Source organism: Castor canadensis, chromosome 9, assembly GCF_047511655.1.
Source record: "Castor canadensis chromosome 9, mCasCan1.hap1v2, whole genome shotgun sequence".
Lineage (NCBI taxonomy): Eukaryota > Metazoa > Chordata > Mammalia > Rodentia > Castoridae > Castor > Castor canadensis.
The window spans coordinates 85658613-85675998 of record NC_133394.1 but is presented as its reverse complement, the minus strand read 5'-3'; the positions used below and the strand labels follow the sequence as shown (position 1 = coordinate 85675998).

The window sequence follows — 17386 nt, the reverse complement described above, 5'->3', positions numbered from 1 at the left end:
TATCTCTCTTGTTCTTTGTTGTCTCCTCTGTCCTTCTCTCCTGATCATCATGGGACAGGCTCATGTAACTCCTAAGACCCTCTTTCTGAGTCATTTTTCAGAAATCCATGCTAAGGGACACAATTATGGCGTGGAAATTAAGAAAGGTAAGTTTAACACCCTTTGTTCAGCAGAATGGCCAACCTTCAATGTAGGCTGACCTCCTCAAGGTACCTTCTCCTTGGACACAATTAAGAAGGTCCGAGACGTCATTAATAGATCTGGTCTTCACGGCCACCCTGATCAATATCCCTATATCCTTATGTGGCAGACTTTGGTAGAGGACCCTCGTTCCTGGCTGCAGCCATTTATCCATGAGTCACCTGCAGACCGGCCTATGATACTGGCCGTGTCAGGGAACACCCTCATTCCCATTACTTCCCCTAAAAAGCCTATTCTACAGGAAGAACCGATTCTCCATCCGTCCTTGATAGACTTAGATTTTGAAGTAAATCCCCCGCCATATGCTGCTGCCGCGCCACTCCAGCCAGAGGCAGCTGGCCCCCCTGAGCTTCCCCACTCGTCAGCCTCCCCGTCTGCACCCCCTGCCCCGTCTCCGGACTGGCAAGGGGACTCAACCCCGTAGGCAGCCAGAGGAAACCCCAGAGGACGAGCCCTCCTCCACTTCCACCGGGGCCCCCATCCTCCCGGTGCGGACCCTGGGTGGTGCTGGTCCTGATGGGGGACACACCTATAAGTATTGGCCTTTTTTCAAGTAGTGACCTATACAACTGGAAAGCCCAGAATCCTCCTTTTTCTGAGGACCCCAGAGGCCTGACTGATCTGTTCGAGTCCATTTTGCATACTCACAGTCCCACATGGGATGACTGTCAGCAGCTCCTTAAGACTCTATTCACCACTGAGGAACGGGAGCAGATTCTCACTGAAGCCAGAAAGAATGTCCCCGGCGACAGTGGACGACCAACCACCCTGCCGAACCTGATTAATGATCGTTTTCCTTTGAACAGACCCGAATGGGACTATGGGGACACAGAAGGTAGGGAGTGTCTCTGGGTCTGCCGCCAGACTCTTATGGCAGGCCTCCGGAAGGCAACTCACCGCCCTGCCAATTTGGCTAAGGTAAAGGCAATAATGCAGGGGGAAAATGAAAACCCAGCCACATTCCTTGAGCGTCTTTACGATGCATACAGACAGTATACCCCCCCAGACCCACAAGCAGAGGTGAATCAGTCAGCCGTGATAATGTCCTTCATAAATCAGGCTGCCCCAGATATCAGAAAGAAACTATGTAAGCAAGAAGGACTTGGGGAAATGACTATCCGGGATCTGATGAAAGTAGCCGAAAGGGTTTTTAACACCCGAGAAACCCGAGAAGAACGAGAGGATAGAATCAGGAAGGAGAATCAGGAACTACAAGAAAGGATTCGGAAGGAGAACAGGGAACACCAGAGTAAGGAAAACAAGAAACAGCAAAAGGAGATGGCTAAGATATTGCTAGCAGGAGTCCAGGGTCTGGCTGGACCAGCCCCACATGTCCCCGAAGAGATCGACCCAGGTTAGACCAGGGACAATGTGCCTATTGTAAGGAATATGGACACTGGAAGAAGGAATGTCCCAAACTCCAGGGTCGCCTGGGACCAAATAGCAGGCCCAATAATGACACCCAGCTCCTGTTAGCCGGAATGGACAGTGACTAGAGGGGAGGGGACTCAGATCCCCTCCCCGAGTCTTGGGTAACCGTATATGTGGAGGGGAAGCCCGTGAGATGCATGGTGGACACAGGGGCCCAATATTTAGTCCTTAATAAACCTACTGAGCCACTGTCCCAGAAAATTAGTCTCATAGAGGGAGCCACTGGGTCCAAGGCATATCAATGGACTAGCAAGTGTCAGGTGGATTTGGGCTGACGTCAGGTGACCCATTCCTTTCTGGTCATTCCTCAGTGCCCTGCCCCCTCTTCTGGGACATGATCTGCTAACTAAGGTGAGGGCTCACATTCACTTTGAGCCGGACGGTATCAAAGTGACAGATGGACAAGGACAGCCCCTCCAAGTCTTGACCATGTCTCTCGAGGATGAACATCGCTTGTTCTCCTTGCGGGACCCTCCCCCGAAACCTATTGAGTGGTCCCCTGAAATGGCTTATTGGATTCAAACCTACCCCCAGGCTTGGACAGAAATAGCAAGTATGGGGCTGGCGGAACATCGAGCCCTGGTAACAGTAGAGATCAAGGCTTCGGCTCAGTCCATCCGAGTCCGTCAGTATCCCATGTCTTCTGAGGCACGGAGGGGGACTGCCCCTCACATTAACCGTCTCCTGGAGGCCGGAATATTACGGCCCTGCTGTTCTGCTTGGAACACTCCACTCCTCCCTGTTAAGAAACCCAGGGGAAAAGACTATAGGCCAGTCCAAGATTTAAGGGAAGTAAACAAGAGGGTTGAGGACATCCACCCCACAGTCCCCAACTCCTATACCTTGCTGAGCCATTTGCCCCCCTCCCATGTTTGGTATACTACTTTGGACTTGAAAGATGCTTTTTTTAGCACAGCCCTGGCACCCAACAGTCAACACATTTTTGCCTTTGAATGGCATGATGAAAATACGGGAACCCCAGGACAGCTAACATGGACTAGACTTCCACAAGGTTTCAAAAACTCCTCTACTCTGTTCAATGAGGCTCTTAATCAGGATCTGGACTCGTATCGCCGGAGCCACAGTTCCGTCACACTTTTGCAATATGTAGATGACTTGCTTCTGGCAGCAGCATCTGAAACTGAGTGTCGGCAAGCCACTGGAGACTTCCTCCAGGAGCTGGGGAACTGGGCTATTGGGCCAGTGCGAAGAAGGCTCAAATTTGTAGATATACAGTCACCTACCTGGGGTATGAACTAAAAGAGGGAACCAGATGGTTAACAAATGCTATGAAAGAAACTATTCTCAAACTCCCCGTCCCCACCTTGGCTCAAGAAGTCCATGAGTTCCTGGGGACGATGGGCTACTGCCGGCTGTGGATATTGGGGTATGCTGAACTGGCAAAACCCTTATATGAGGCAACTAAGGACAAGGCCCCTTGGGCTTGGGGGCCAGATCAACAAAAGGCCTTTGAGGAGCTCAAGACCGCCCTCCTGAGAGCCCCAGCCCTGGCACTGCCAGACCCTCTAAACCCCTTCACCCTCTTTGTAGATGAAAGGAAGGGGATAGCGAAAGGGGTACTAATGCAGCGCCTAGGACTCTGGAAGCATCCAGTTACTTATCTATCCAAAAGGTTAGACCCAGTTGCAGCAGGCTGGTCCCCATGCCTGCGGATCATAGCAGCAGTTGCCCTAATGGTAAAGGATGCAGATAAGCTCACTCTTGGGCAACATCTGAAGGTGGTAACCCCCCCATGCAGTAGAGGGGGTCCTAAAGCAGCCTCCAGGTAGTTGGATGACCAACGCCCGACTGACTCATTACCAAGGGCTCTTGCTGGATGCTCCCCGCATCCTCTTCTCCGAACCAGTCTCTCTGAACCTGGCCACCTTGCTGCCAAATCCGGACCTGGAAGCCCCTCTACATGACTGTAAGGAGATCATAGGTGAAATCACCCAAGTGCGCCACGATCTCCAGGACTCAGCCCTACCCAACAGTGAGCTGGTATGGTATACAGATGGGAGTAGCTTCGTCTCGGATGGGGTGCGTAAGGCGGGTGCAGCGGTGGTGGACCAAGGTGGGAACATAATTTGGAGTGGCCCATTGCCCCTGGGGACCTCAGCCCAGAAGGCTGAATTGATCATGTTGGCAGAGGCACTCAAGCGGGCTGAGGGAAAACAAGTGACTGTTTATACCGACAGCCGTTAAGCTTCCGGCACCGTCCATGTACATGGCGCCATCTACCAGGAAAGGGGTTTCATTACAGCGGAAGGAAAGGAGCTACGTAACCTCCCAGAGATCCAGAGACTATTGACTGTGGTGCAGAATCCCCAAGCTGTTGTGGTAGTACATGTTCCTGGTCTCCAATCTGCCCAGACTCCGGAAGCTACAGGGAACCGGCCTGCGGATGAAGCAGCCCGAAATGTTGCTTTGGCCTCCACGACCCTAGCGCTGACCTTACCCGTGCCCGAGCTTCCATGCTTGCCACCGTGACCCGAGTACACCCCAGAAGACAAACAATGGATCCAAGATCACCGATGCCTGGAACACAATCAGCAAGGCTGGTATTGTGATATCGAAGGGCGGCTGATGCTTCCTGAAAAGTTAGGACTGTTTCTCCTCTCCAATTTACATCGAGCCAACCATTTAGGCAAGAAGAAACTACTCACCCTCCTCGAGTTGGCCCGCCTCCGGTTCCCACATCAAACAGCCCAGATTCAAAAGATTGTGGAATAATGTGCCAGGTGCCAGGCTGTGAAACCCAGCAAAAGGGGACTCCTACATACAGGTACATGGGTCCGGGGGAGGGCACCAGGATGGAGCTGGGAAGTGGATTTTACTGAAGTGAAGCCGGGAAGGTATGGGTATAAGTATTTTTTGGTTCTGATAGACACCTTCTCAGGCTGGGTGGAAGCCTTTCCTACAAAACGAGAGACTGCTCAGGTTGTAGCTAAGGTTTTGCTGGAGGAAATCATACCCAGATATGGCATCCCCAAAACTCTAGGCTCTGATAACGGTCCGGCTTTCATCAGTAACGTCCTACAAGGCCTGGCCCGGGCAGTGGGGACTAATTGGAAACTACATTGTGAATATAACCCCCAGAGCTCAGGGCAGGTAGAAAGAATGAATCGGACCCTGAAGGAGACCTTATCTAAATTAGCCATCGAGACTGGCAGAGACTGGGTGGCCCTCCTACCCTATGCCATCTTCCAGGTTCGAAATTCACCATATGTACATGGATTGACACCTTTTGAAATTCTATATGAGGCTCCACCCAACATTGTTGTCTGAACCCTACCGGACCAAGACCCCAGTACGGCCCCAAATTACTTGGCCAGCTTAAAAGCCCTACAGGAGGTCCAACGTGAAATCTGGCCCATAGTGCACGCCTTGTATGAGACAAAGGACACATCGAACCCGGAACGTGGCATTGTTCCAGGGGATTGGGTATGGGTAAAGAGGCACAGAGCCCGCACTCTGGAAGAAAGATGGAAAGGTCCTTACCTGGTCATTGTGGTTACCCCCACTGCCCTTAAGGTTGACAGCGTCGGGCCTTGGGTCCATCACTCCCACGTGCGTCAAGCCAGTCAGCAAGAACAGAAAGACGCTACAGAGTGGACTGCACGGCGGCACCCAGATAGCCCATTGAAGCTGAAGCTTTTGCAACCCTGGGAACATGCAGAGTCTTCTAGAACAGCCACGGATGGGTGGGCTGGTCACTCTGATCTTGCTCAACGCCCAGAGCAGGAGCCTCACAGAAACCAACCCTCACCAGCCCTATAAGCAAACCTGGATACTCACTGACAGGGAGACTCATACCACCCTTAACGAGACTACTCACACTGCCCCCATAGGAACTTGGTGGCCGGAGCTTCAATTCTGCTTTAGAGACATCAATCCTGCCTACAAGTCTACTGCCCCGGAGTCAGCCCGACGTTATGGTTTTTATGCTTGCCCCGGCCACAAAAAGAACAAGGACTGTGGGGGGATACAATACTCCTTCTGTAAGTCATGGGCATGTGTCACATCCAACGATGGTGAATGGAAGTGGGGGATATCAAAACCGGACCTAGTCAAATTTGCCTTTGTAAACAGGGTACCCTGGGGACACAGAATTCCGTTACCCACCCATGAATGCCAGGCCACAGATACAGATAGAATCAAGGTCACCTTCACTGACAGTGGCAAAGAGGACACCCCCGGGTGGATACAAGGCAAGGTGTGGGGACTTGTGTTTTATAAATATGGTGGACATTCTGGCTCGAGTGTAGCAATCAGATTAAAAGTTGAGCCCATGGGGCCACCGTCCAAAATGGTAGGCCCAACAAAGTACTCAAGCTGCCCTATGTAGAGCCACCTCTCCGACCTCGCACAACCCTGGTCCCTACCTGGCTTCACACAAAGGCTAGTATTAAAACTCCAGGACCATTAGGCACCAGCCCTCCCTTGGTGAAGCCCAGTCTCATGACTGGGTCCACAGACCCCCTCTGGAATTTGGTAAATGCTGCATTCCTAACATTGAACCACACCAACCCTAATATGACTACCTCCTGCTGGCTGTGCTATGTTGTGAGGCCCCCATTCTATGAGGCAACAGGGCTAAATGTCACCTACAATGTCTCGACTAGTGAAAACCCCTCAATGTTCCTGGGGAGACTATAAGAGAGGTCTGACCACACAACAAGTGAGCAGCCAAGGAACCTGCTTAGGGAAGGTGCCGGCAGAAAAACAGGATCTATGTGTTACTATAGATAACAATCCCACCTGGGGCGATGGTATTAAGTGGGTAATTCCAAAAGGCAATGGATGATGGGTATGCTTACAGTCCGGGACTACCCCTTGCCTATCAACTAATGTCTTTAACGGCTCTAAAGAATTCTGTGTCCTAGTGACTGTGCTACCCTGCATCATCTATCATTCTGAGGAGAGCCTATATTCATACTGGAATACAGGAACAGGTGAGAGAAAGAGAGAGCCTATTTCTGCATTAACCATTGCTACCCTACTTAGCCTAGGAGTGGCTGGGGCAGGAACCAGCATAGCCTCCCTGGCTACTCAACATAAAGGGATGTCCTCACTGCAAGCGGCCACAGACGAGGATATAGAAAGGATAGACGCCTCCATTAGTGACCTGGAAAAATCCCTTACCTCTCTATCTGAGGTAGTGCTTCAGAATCGATGGGGCCTAGACTTATTGTTCCTCCAGCAGGGGGGGACTATGTGCAGCCCTAGGGGAGGAATGTTGTTTTTATGCTGATCATTCAGGGGTAGTTAGGGATTCTATGGCTAAAGTGAGGGAAGGACTGGCAAAAAGGAAATGGGAAAGAGAAGCCCAAGAAAATTGGTTCGAAGCTTGGTTCAATAGGTCCCCCTGGTTCACTACCTTGGTCTCTATCCTGGTGGGCCCTCTAGTCATACTACTGCTTATCTTAACCTTTGGTCCTTGTATTCTGAATAAGCTAGTGACCTTCGTGAAAGATCAAATTAGTACAGTCCAACTAATGGTCCTGAGACAGCAATATGAACAGTTACCTAGCCCTGAGGATGTTTATGCTCATCGCCCAGATGAGCATGATTCCTCATTATGAACAACTAAAGGGGGGAATGTTAGGGTACCTTTGAGGCTTGCAGCCCACTCAGCCTGAAACCAGCCATGGCTAACATGACCCAAGCCACCACTTACTGGAACAAAGGGAGGTGGGACGGTTTCTGGGAACAGGGACTGTTTCTGGTTAATCTTGCTAAACGGTGTGAGTTAAGACACCTGATATTTGTGTGAGTTAAGACACCTGGTGTTTATCAAGTTCCTGATAAGTAATCTTTAAGTAATCTTGCCCCACCACCAGGATTTGGGTGATATCAGAAATATGTGACCCTAGGGGCCATAAAAATTGCTGTGTGACCATGACTAATGTTTAAAAAATATAAAAGCACCCTGAACTTTGCATTCGGGGTCCTCGTTGAAACCCACTGCGTCGGGCGGATACCCGGACCCCAGCTAGCTGGAAAATAAACCTCGCTTTGTGGCTTACATTATTTTGAGTGTCTTTTGTTTCTCTGAGGGGTGGTCGACCTCAGACCCCAACAGCCCCTACAGCCACATTTAAACTTCATTCACTTATAAATATTTATGAAGCACATACTCTGCACTAGGTGACTAAGAGAGAGCTGGTTTCTGCTTTCTTGCAGCTTAGAAAGCAAAGGTACAAAATGCAGTTAAACAAGCAACTAACAATAAAAGATCAATCCAACAACAGGTCATGAACAAGGTCTGTCTTATTAAGGCCCAAGACAGAACCATCCTAAGTTATTTGGGGAGGAAAAGAGGAATCAGGGAGACTTTTCCAATGGAGGCTAAAATTCACAGAGCAGAAAAGGCAAGGCAAGGCCTTAAGAAAAAACCTTGAGAAATGGCCAGTTCAGTATCTAAATTCATGTTGCCCTGGACAGACTTGTATTTAGTGTGTCCCACTTAAAACAGTAACAACAACAAAGATTTATGGAATGTTCTTTGAAGCAGAGTTCTAAATACTTTATCAGTATGTATCTATCCTATCCTCAACATCTTTATAAGGTACTATTAGCTCCATCTTACAGATGAGGAAAGAGATAAACCGAAGTTAAGTAAAACAGTAACACTGACTACTTCCTTTATGCTGGAGTTACCAGTAGAGCTCATGAGGGACAGAGAAGTGTCTGATACTGTCCTCCTAAGCTAGAGAGGAAAGAATACATCTTCAAAGTTTTGCTTGGCACAATTAGAACTGAAGGGTCCATCATAAAGAAAAAAAAATTCTGAGAGAGAAAGATGTGTAACAACTATAATGAACCGTCTCAAGAACAAAATTTCCTTGGCCGTAAGTCTGTACTGTAAGTACCATGTTCAATTACTGATAAGAATTTGTAGAACTCCTCTACAGATAGGAAGGCTCCTATAGAGAAGAGGAAAGCCACAGACTTTCCAGTTCCATGTCTGCCACCTGGAAACTGAGTAACACTAGACACAGAAGTGACACTGGACACAAAAGTATCTGAAGGCTTAAGTCTTGGTTTCATCTCAAATGAAGGAAAAGAACATCTACCTCAAAGAGTTGTAATGCGATGACAATATTAATGATAATGATTTTGAAAAACAACAGATACACAGCAGCTACTATGTGCCAGGGGCTCTCATAGAACACTTTTGATTCTCATAACAAACCTACAAGGCAGGAACCTATGTTTATTACATCAACTTTGTAAATGCAGAAGCTGAAGCGTAGAAGGAGTAATTTATCTAAGACCACACAGGTAAACCATGGCCAAGGTAGAATTCCAACCCCGGCAGTCTACTGTAGCCTATGTCTTAAATTGATGCTGCCACTTTTTATACCTAAATCTCTAGATATAGTTAGGTTCTTCCACTTCTGTTGCCCCTACTGATTTCCAGGAACACTTTTTCTATCTTCCTTGTAACACTGTCATTCCTATGCTCCCTTCTGTGAAGAAAGATGCAGTGGTACGGAGAAGAGATAAATAGGCAGTAGAAAGAAATGTTTATGGTAAAAAAAAAAAAAAAAAGAGAAGGAAAACTCTCTGGGAGATGAAATAAAATGATCAAATTCTGAAATATGGCAGGCAGAAAAAAGTGCCCTGTAAACTGAGTCTAAGACTAATTCTCTAATTGCAGTTTCTTTTTTTTTCTTTAGCTGATACAGAAGAGATAGTTTATTGTATATGCATCACATTCAGCCATGTACAATGGCCGAATTGTATAGTCCAGAATGTCTCAGGTTCAGGGCAAAGGACCAGTAAGGACAGTCTGGTCATGAGCAAACTTTGTCTCTCAGAGCTGGTCCTGGTAATCAGATGGCATGGAAGTTCCAGATCCACTGAGACAAATCCTAGACAGCAGCATGCAGTCTAAGAACTTGTACCAGTGTCCTAGCCTCCAGCATTCCTTATTCCTTCTCCTCTGGTCTCCACAGATGTACAACTGTTTACTTGGACCTCTGCCTCATCTTTCATCTTTTGTGCTTCAGCCCGTGCATTTGCTTCTCCCTCTACTTGGCTCTCATGGTATAGAGGTGTCTAAGACAGTGCTAGGGCTGATAGTCAGATTTTCTTTACAACAACATAATCACACATTTATACATCAAAGAAAAAACTGCACTGCTCATTCAGTGGATAGAGCACCACCTGCTGAAAATTTTTGAAATAGCATTATCTTCTTAGACACCTCTATACCATGAAAGCCAAGTGGACTGAGAAGCAAATGCGCAGGCTGAAGCGCAGAAGAAGAAAGTTGAGGCAGAGGTCCAAGTATACAGCTTGTGCATCTTTGGAGGCCAGAGGAGCAGGAATAAGGAATGCTGGAGGCCAAGACATGGTAACAAGTGTTCTCAAAAACAATGAAGCCTACTACTGGTAACAAGATATAACTTCAATAAAGTAAAATAAACATAAAATTACTGTGTAAGAATTTTTAAAATATTAAATTTGGAATTCTACTACTGTTAATTGTTGTTCCTGTCATATGAAGTCTACATTTTCTAAAAAATTCTGCAATCATCCTCTCCAGAGTCAAAGTACATAGTCTGGTATCTGTTTAACATACATAAACACAACTTTCTCTAATCTCCACTTCTCTAATAATAATGGCTAATGTTTCTAAGTCCTATGTAAGGTACTGTTCAAAGCACTGAACATGTGTTAATGGATCTTCATGGCAACCTTATAAAGTTGGTATGAGTATCTTCATTTATAGATAAGAAAAAAAAAAGCATAGAAGGGTGAAGTAATTTAACCATGGTAATGGATGAATTACAAGAGGTCGGGCTCCTGAACTTTCTTTAAACCCTCTTGTTACATGACAGAATGGCCACCAGAACAGAAGCCAGAGGTTTAAGTGTGGAAATGGAAATGACTACAGCTCTCCATCTCTTGGATCCTGTCGTTCTATGATGAAGAATCCAAGAACAGAATTCTAGTCAAGCTTCAAATTTATGCCTATCAACCAAAATGCAAAGGGTCATCCATAGCATCCCAACGATGGGCAGTCTCTACTGATCATTTAGTAGGCTTTTACATTTTAATTGCCAAATGTTGTAACTTTTAGTGTTCTGATCCTAAATAGGTAGTGCATAAACCTAGCACATCAAAAACCAGGCCTTGTGGGGTGTGGTGGTGCACACCTATAATCCTATCATTCAGGAGGCTGAGGCAACATCTTAGGTTCAAGGCCAGCCTGGGTTACAAAGCAAGACCCTGTCTCAACCAAAGGCTAACTGAGAGTTTTGGATGGGCAAAGATGAAGTCTAGGCATTCAAATATATTTCCTTATGCTGAAGCGACAAACGTCAACATTTCTGTTGTCCAGAATGCAGCCCCCACTTCTCCCTCCTTCTTCAGTCCAGCTCTTGTCCAGCCTTGTCTCCATTTTCTACACCCTCTTAGTGATGCAACTCAGGCTCATATTCTTAAGTGTTCCCATACTCCATCTTTACTGTTTGGTAAATATTTCTCACACCACAATCTTTTCCCTCTTTTGCAAAATCAACCTGTCCTTTGGAGTACAATGACATTTTCAAGCATTTTCCAGTAATGGAGATCCACAGCAATTTCTTTTTTTCTGCAGCACTACCTCTACCACTCCTATTGGATTCCATACTTCCTCCCAGGTCATCAACTATCTTTTTCTGCCAGACCTGAGTTCTTGAAAGCAGAGTTTCCATAGCTGTTTCTATCCTTAAGGCTAGGCAATGTGGTAGGAATTGATTGATTCATTTACTACTGCCAGACTGTGTTCTAGGCATTAGAAAAGTCTCAAGTATATGGAGCTTATATTGTATTACAGAAGTCAATAAACTAAGTGAATAGGGTTAGACAGTGGTGAGCGCAAAAGAAAAACAGAGAATAAAGAGGTAGAGTAAGTACTAATTTATATAGGAAGATCAGAGAAATTCTGTGAGCTGATAAGCAGTCAGGAAGTGCTGCACTGCTGAGTTCAAAGGTACTAAATGTACCAAATTGTCGTGTTGCAAGTGATGCAGGAAAAAGACCTCAGCACCAAAACACTAGGTTCTTCTGGTCTGGTTCCGACAAGAAGTCTTAGTTTCTTGGGCGTCTTACTAGTCTTAATTATGCGCCACGAGAAGCGTGTTCCTTTTCTTTCACTATTTAGAATACTATTGCATGGATAATCTTTTTCTTTTGGGCCCGTTTCGGGGCTCAGGATACAGAGGGCGTGAAAGCCACCAGGTCCCTTAGAAATCGTGGTGACTGTGTCCCGAGGTGGGTCGTCAGAGGGTACACGGCGATAGCCGGCACTCACCTATGGGCTTGTCCAACCGCATCAGGCGCAGGTAGGGCTGCAGAGGGCGGGGCGCCGAGCTCACCACCGCGGCGGCTGACAGGCTCAGCGGGCGCCCGCGCGGCTCCGACGGGGCGGGAGACCGCCAGTCCCCTAGAGGGGGCGCCCCTGTCGCGCGCGCCAGGCCCAGGGAGCAGCCGCGCGGGCTCCGCAGCCATGCGAGTCCTGCGACCCGCAGGCGCTGCACGAGACCCGCTGTGCTCAAGCCCAGCATGGCGCTCGGAAGGGTGTGGCGCCGCGTCCGTGACGTCATCCCCCGGCGTCGGGTCGCAGTTGGGCATGCGCAGTAGCGTCAGCGTGTGCCTGCGCCTGCTGAAGTGGGTGGGTGGGACAGTGGTGGTGTTTTTTAATACAGAAATAGTTGTGGCAGAAAAACGCTGCGAAAAACCTACTGAATCCTAAATATTAATTTGCATCCAGGTGTTTCCCTTTTAGAACTAAAAGGGGACCTGGCGGCCAAATTCAAGAATGTAAATTAAAACTGTTTTTAGGGTTAAGGGAAGTTTGTTACACAAGTAAACAACCTTAAATTTGACAGTCACTCAAAGGTCTTATGGAGAAGCAGCCTGCGTGCGTGATGCTAAGAGCCTGCCGCTAGGACATCTCCTCGGCCAGAAGTTCGTGGTCAACCCTCGTATGTGCCCGGAACTGTTCCTGTGCTACCTACCCCATCTAAGTGACGCTGGGCCTGTCACTCATCAGGATTTTAGTATTCTGGGGAGCTGGATAAGGCTTTAGGTTCCTTTCCTTGAAACCTGAGTGGTGAATTCTGTGATATATCAACTCAACAGAGGGCGCCCTGCCTGCCTGTCTCCTGCCTGCAAAGAATAAAGGCCACCCTTCAATCTGGGAAATGCACATTAGCCATTTAGTCCGGAAATGATTTAGGTCTGCCCCAAGTCTTAACAGGATGTAATACCAATCACTGAATGCATCCATGGCTCATCAGTTTATGTCCAAATTCCTCAACTTGAGGCCTCTGACTCACCTTTCTTTTCCAAAGGTTGCCCCTCCCCCCACGAAGACTGTTTATACTTAATAGGTAACAAGAGATTATTTCCCATTGCCAGGAGTTTGCACCACAGTTACCTCCTCTTGCTTTAAAATTTAAGAGGTATTATGGATATTTTTTCCACGTTGGGTAGAAAAAAAGATGATAAAGTATTTTATTTCTTAAAATACTTGAAGTAAAATATATCCATATAAAGACGAATAAATACTGTTGGAGGATTTTTACAGTTGTTATTTACAGAAACAGGAATGCTCAATGCAATTGAATGCCCAGAAAATGGGACCATCTAACATATGAAAAGAGGCATTAACATTTCTTCTCAGTTTTTAAAAAATTATAATCCTACAGGCTAATTCAGTGCAGTTGTCTTTCTAGAAACTGATAGGGGTCCTAAAGATCACTGCCAAATTCAGTGATTCACTAAAGAGAACTCACAGGACTCAGGATGTAGTCATACTCGTGGCTGTGACTTGTTGCATCCAACTGATAAAAAGAATGTATCAGTTGAATGTCTGGAAGAAATTAGGTGCAAACTTCCAAAAATCTTCTTGTAGTACGGTCACATAAGACACAACTTAATTTCCTCAGCAATGAATTGTGACAATGCATATAACATGTCTCCTTTTAGGAGAGCCTCAGTATCCAGGGTTTTTATTGGGGTCTAGTCACATAGGCACCTTCTATCATGCGTGTATCAAAATTTCAGGCTTTAGAAGGAAAGCAGATGTTCAGCATTAACCATGATGGTTGTGAACCAATTTAGGCTAACAATCCAATTTTATTAGTTCTAGGAATGGTAGGAACCCTCCCAAATTAAGTGCCTAAGGCCCATTCAAGGGACACCCTTGCCTGCAGGCCTTTCTAAACAATAGTCTCAGGCCTGCTGTATTATCTCTTTTCTGAGCAATAATACTGTACAAACACAACATTACCTAAAGTGCATCATAGTTACAAAGCTAAAAACAAATATTATTGCTGCGTTGTATAACAAGAGCCAAGAATGCAGTGTATACTTTACAGATAAACATTTTGGGCCACTATCTGCCTGAGCCTAATAGTGCTGGGAAGGAGGCAGTCCTTAAAAATTTTATAAACCAAGCCTACAATTTGTGAATTAATTAATTACAGAAGTAGACTTAAAACTATAATTCCAGTCCTAAAAGAAACCCTACATAAATTCTCTTCCTTTTCCTTTAATGTGCTAGGCAGACGAAGAGTCTAATATTTGCAATCAAATTATTAGACTCAGGATATTTCTTACAAAAAGTGCTTCAAGATAAGAGTAACTGGCTTTGCTACTAGTCTTCCAGAAGTTGCAAACAGTTGAGCCAGAACAACAAGTGGTCATTGATAAACAGTAACTCAGAGAGTGCCACCCTTGTGCAGGCAAAATACATAGACTTCAGACAAAATGCCCCAGTTGATGACTTGTAAGCCCTACCCCCAGGAGTGAAGGGAGCTCAAACATGAAAGCCCTTACTGACTCAGGCATCTGGCATGGGTCTTTTCTACTTCTGCCCCAGGCACAAGTCACAGTATTTTAACCTTTGCCATAGAGGCACAGGAGCTTCTGTGGGCCTTTGTTACCAGGAGGTAATGCAGAGCTTCTGTGACTGCAGTGACCCTGGAATGAGAGTACTCTTTGTGGATCTGGGTCTTCATGAGGAGCCTCGTGGTGTTGGGGGACAGGTAAGATGTTTGGCTAAGAGTCAGCATTGATGGAGGGCAGCACCTAACTATTCATCCTCATCTATGTGTTTCAATCTCTTCTTCATCTGGTTTCTCAAACTCAAGACATTTACTTTGGAAACACAGTGACATATTTTCTGTTGGCACATCAGCACTTAGATTATCCCCAAAGTGGGAAATACCTATGTGATGTGATTCTAGTTAAGCTTCTTGGAAGCCTCCCAGTGAGTATTTCCATAGATCTGGGGAGAATGAGTCTAACTTTTCCTTTCCTAGGTGATTTAGCTTTGGAATGAGAATGCTGTCTGTTGTCCTATCTCTGGTGAGACGAACTCAGAGGAGATACGAAGAAAATAAGAACTTCCTAAGTGGTCAGGCCTTGCCCTTCAGCTTAATGCAGACATGCTGGTCCCAGTCCGAGTTCTGAAATCGTCACTGTCAACATGAGAGCCCTTATCCACTAGCTTCCTTGGTGGCTGTATTATCTCTGTGCAACCCTTAGGCTTGTCATCAGAGTAGCTTTTGTGTTTGATAGGAAAAAGGGCCCTACTGTTGGATGATCTTGGCAGGTAGAGTTGGTGGTTTCCTTTCCCAGTTTGCTACACACTCCACGCTGAAATTTACATGCAAGAGCAGCATCTTCTCACCCCTCACTGCCAATCACATTTAGAATTGCAGACACAGTCCTTCAACTAGAAAAGATTTTTTTCCTCTCCTTAATTTTTTTAGTACTGTGTATCCAACCCAGTGCTTCATGCATGGTAGGCAAGAGCTCTACTACTAAGCTACACCCCAGTCAATTCTTAAATTAAAAAAAAAAAATGTCAGACTGGGTCTTACTAAGTTGCCCATACTGGTCTTGAACTCACTATGTAGCCTAAGCTTACAATTCTGCCTCAGCCTCTGGAATAGCTGGAATTACAGATGTCTATCACCACACCAGGCCTCTCATTAAAATATTAATAGAACTTTCTTTTGTTTATTTTATGGAACTTAAGTAATTTCCTTTGTATTTTAGTAATTTATATGCTTTTCTCATTTTTAATTGAAGCCACTTAAGCGAGAAACTTACTATAAGAAAATATTCAATGAATTCTTATTTTATAAAAGTACTGTGCTTAGCATAGGGACAAAAAGACTCTCAAGGAACACAAAGACTAGAGAGGAAAGCATTGTGTTCCCAACAGCAATATCTGATACAAATTGGGTGTCCTACAATGCAAGTCTGACACTAACTTCCCAAAGTTAGGACAGACCCTGTAAATTAAAGGTTCAGTTCTATACACCAGCCACAAGAGGGCTCTCATGCTGCCTGCCCTTGTGGCTGGCCAGCTGTGAATTTGGTGGTACCCATGACCCTTTCTCAGGTTTGATAATTTCCCGAACAATTCACATAACTCAAGAAAGTACTACATTTAGGATTATAGTTTATTATGAAGGTGTGTTAGTTACTTTTCTCATCAATGTGACAAAATGCCTGACAGAAACCACCTAAGGGAGGAAGGATTTATTTTGGCTGACGGTTTCAGGGATTTCAGTTCCTAGTCTTTAGTTCTATTAATTCTGGGTCCATAGTGAGGCAGGCTGCAGGGGTGTGCAGACAAGGAGGCTGTTCACTTCATGGTGGGCAGAAAGGAAGGGACAGGGGACCAGATCTAATGTTCCCAAGGCATGCCTCCACGATCTACTTCCTCTAGCTAGGCCTCACCTCCTAAAATTTCCATCACCTCCCAGAATAGCACCACCAGTTGGGGACCACGCATTCAACCCAGGAGCCTGTGGGGGACGTTTCACATTCAGACCATAACAGAAAGATCCAAATTTAACAGGCAGATGAAGGGATACAGAGGGCAAGATTCTAAACAACTCAAGTACAGGAACTTCTATCTCCATGGAATTGGAGTGCACCACCTTCCTGGTACATAAATTTGTTCACTAACCAGGAAGATATCCTAGGTCCATTATTTGAAAAGTTTCGTTGAAGCTTTAAGGTTAAAACATGATTAATTAAGCCATTGGCCATTGGTGATTGGACTTAATTTTCAGCTTTCTCCTCTTCCTAAAGAAAGTGGGGTGGAACTGAAAGTTCCAAGCCTCTAATCTTGTGGGTGGCTAGCCCTTGTCTTGAAATTATCTGAGGTCATTAGCATAAACTCAGGTATGGTAGAAAAGGATTTTTTTTTTTTTAATTGGTAGTACTGGGGTTTTAACTCAGGGTCTTGCTCTTGTTAGGCAAGTGCTGTACTACTTGAGCCCTAGTCCTTTTTGCTTTTAGTTTTTTGTTTTCAGAGAGGGTCTCATGCTTTTGCCAGGGCTGGCCTCTGACCACAATTCTTTTATCTCTGCCTCCCCAGAAGTTGGGATAATTGGCATGAACCACCATACCCACCCTGACAAGGGATCTTTATGAAAACACTCCTATCATTCAGGAAATTCCAAGGATTTCTAGAGCTCTGAGTCAGGAATCAGTGAGAAAGACTATATAATTATACCACAAGCTCCCAAAGCAGCAGGAAGACTGGAACATATCTCCTTGGCTATTGATGTTTCAATGTGGAATAAGACCCAGAAATGTGGCAGTATTTCTAGGTCAGAAAAGCTGGAGATAATTGGGAGCTATCTGGCACTGAAGGGATTTTATTTACATTCCAAAAAATTACATCTGAGAGCCCAGAATCCTTTTCTTTTGCTTTTTTTCTCTAATA

General features: G+C 45.8%; 1 protein-coding gene across 1 annotated transcript in view; it reads right to left on the bottom strand.

Annotated features, from left to right (window-relative positions):
- Coq2 (coenzyme Q2, polyprenyltransferase) overlaps positions 1-12214 on the bottom strand; it is a 37886-nt gene extending 25672 nt beyond the window's left edge. Inside the window, exon 1 of the mRNA XM_020159091.2 lies at positions 11942-12214. Within this exon, the coding sequence (XP_020014680.2) occupies positions 11942-12194 (253 nt within the window). The 5' untranslated portion in view covers positions 12195-12214. The remainder of the gene's footprint in view (positions 1-11941) is intronic.
- Positions 12215-17386: the final 5172 nt, after the last annotated feature.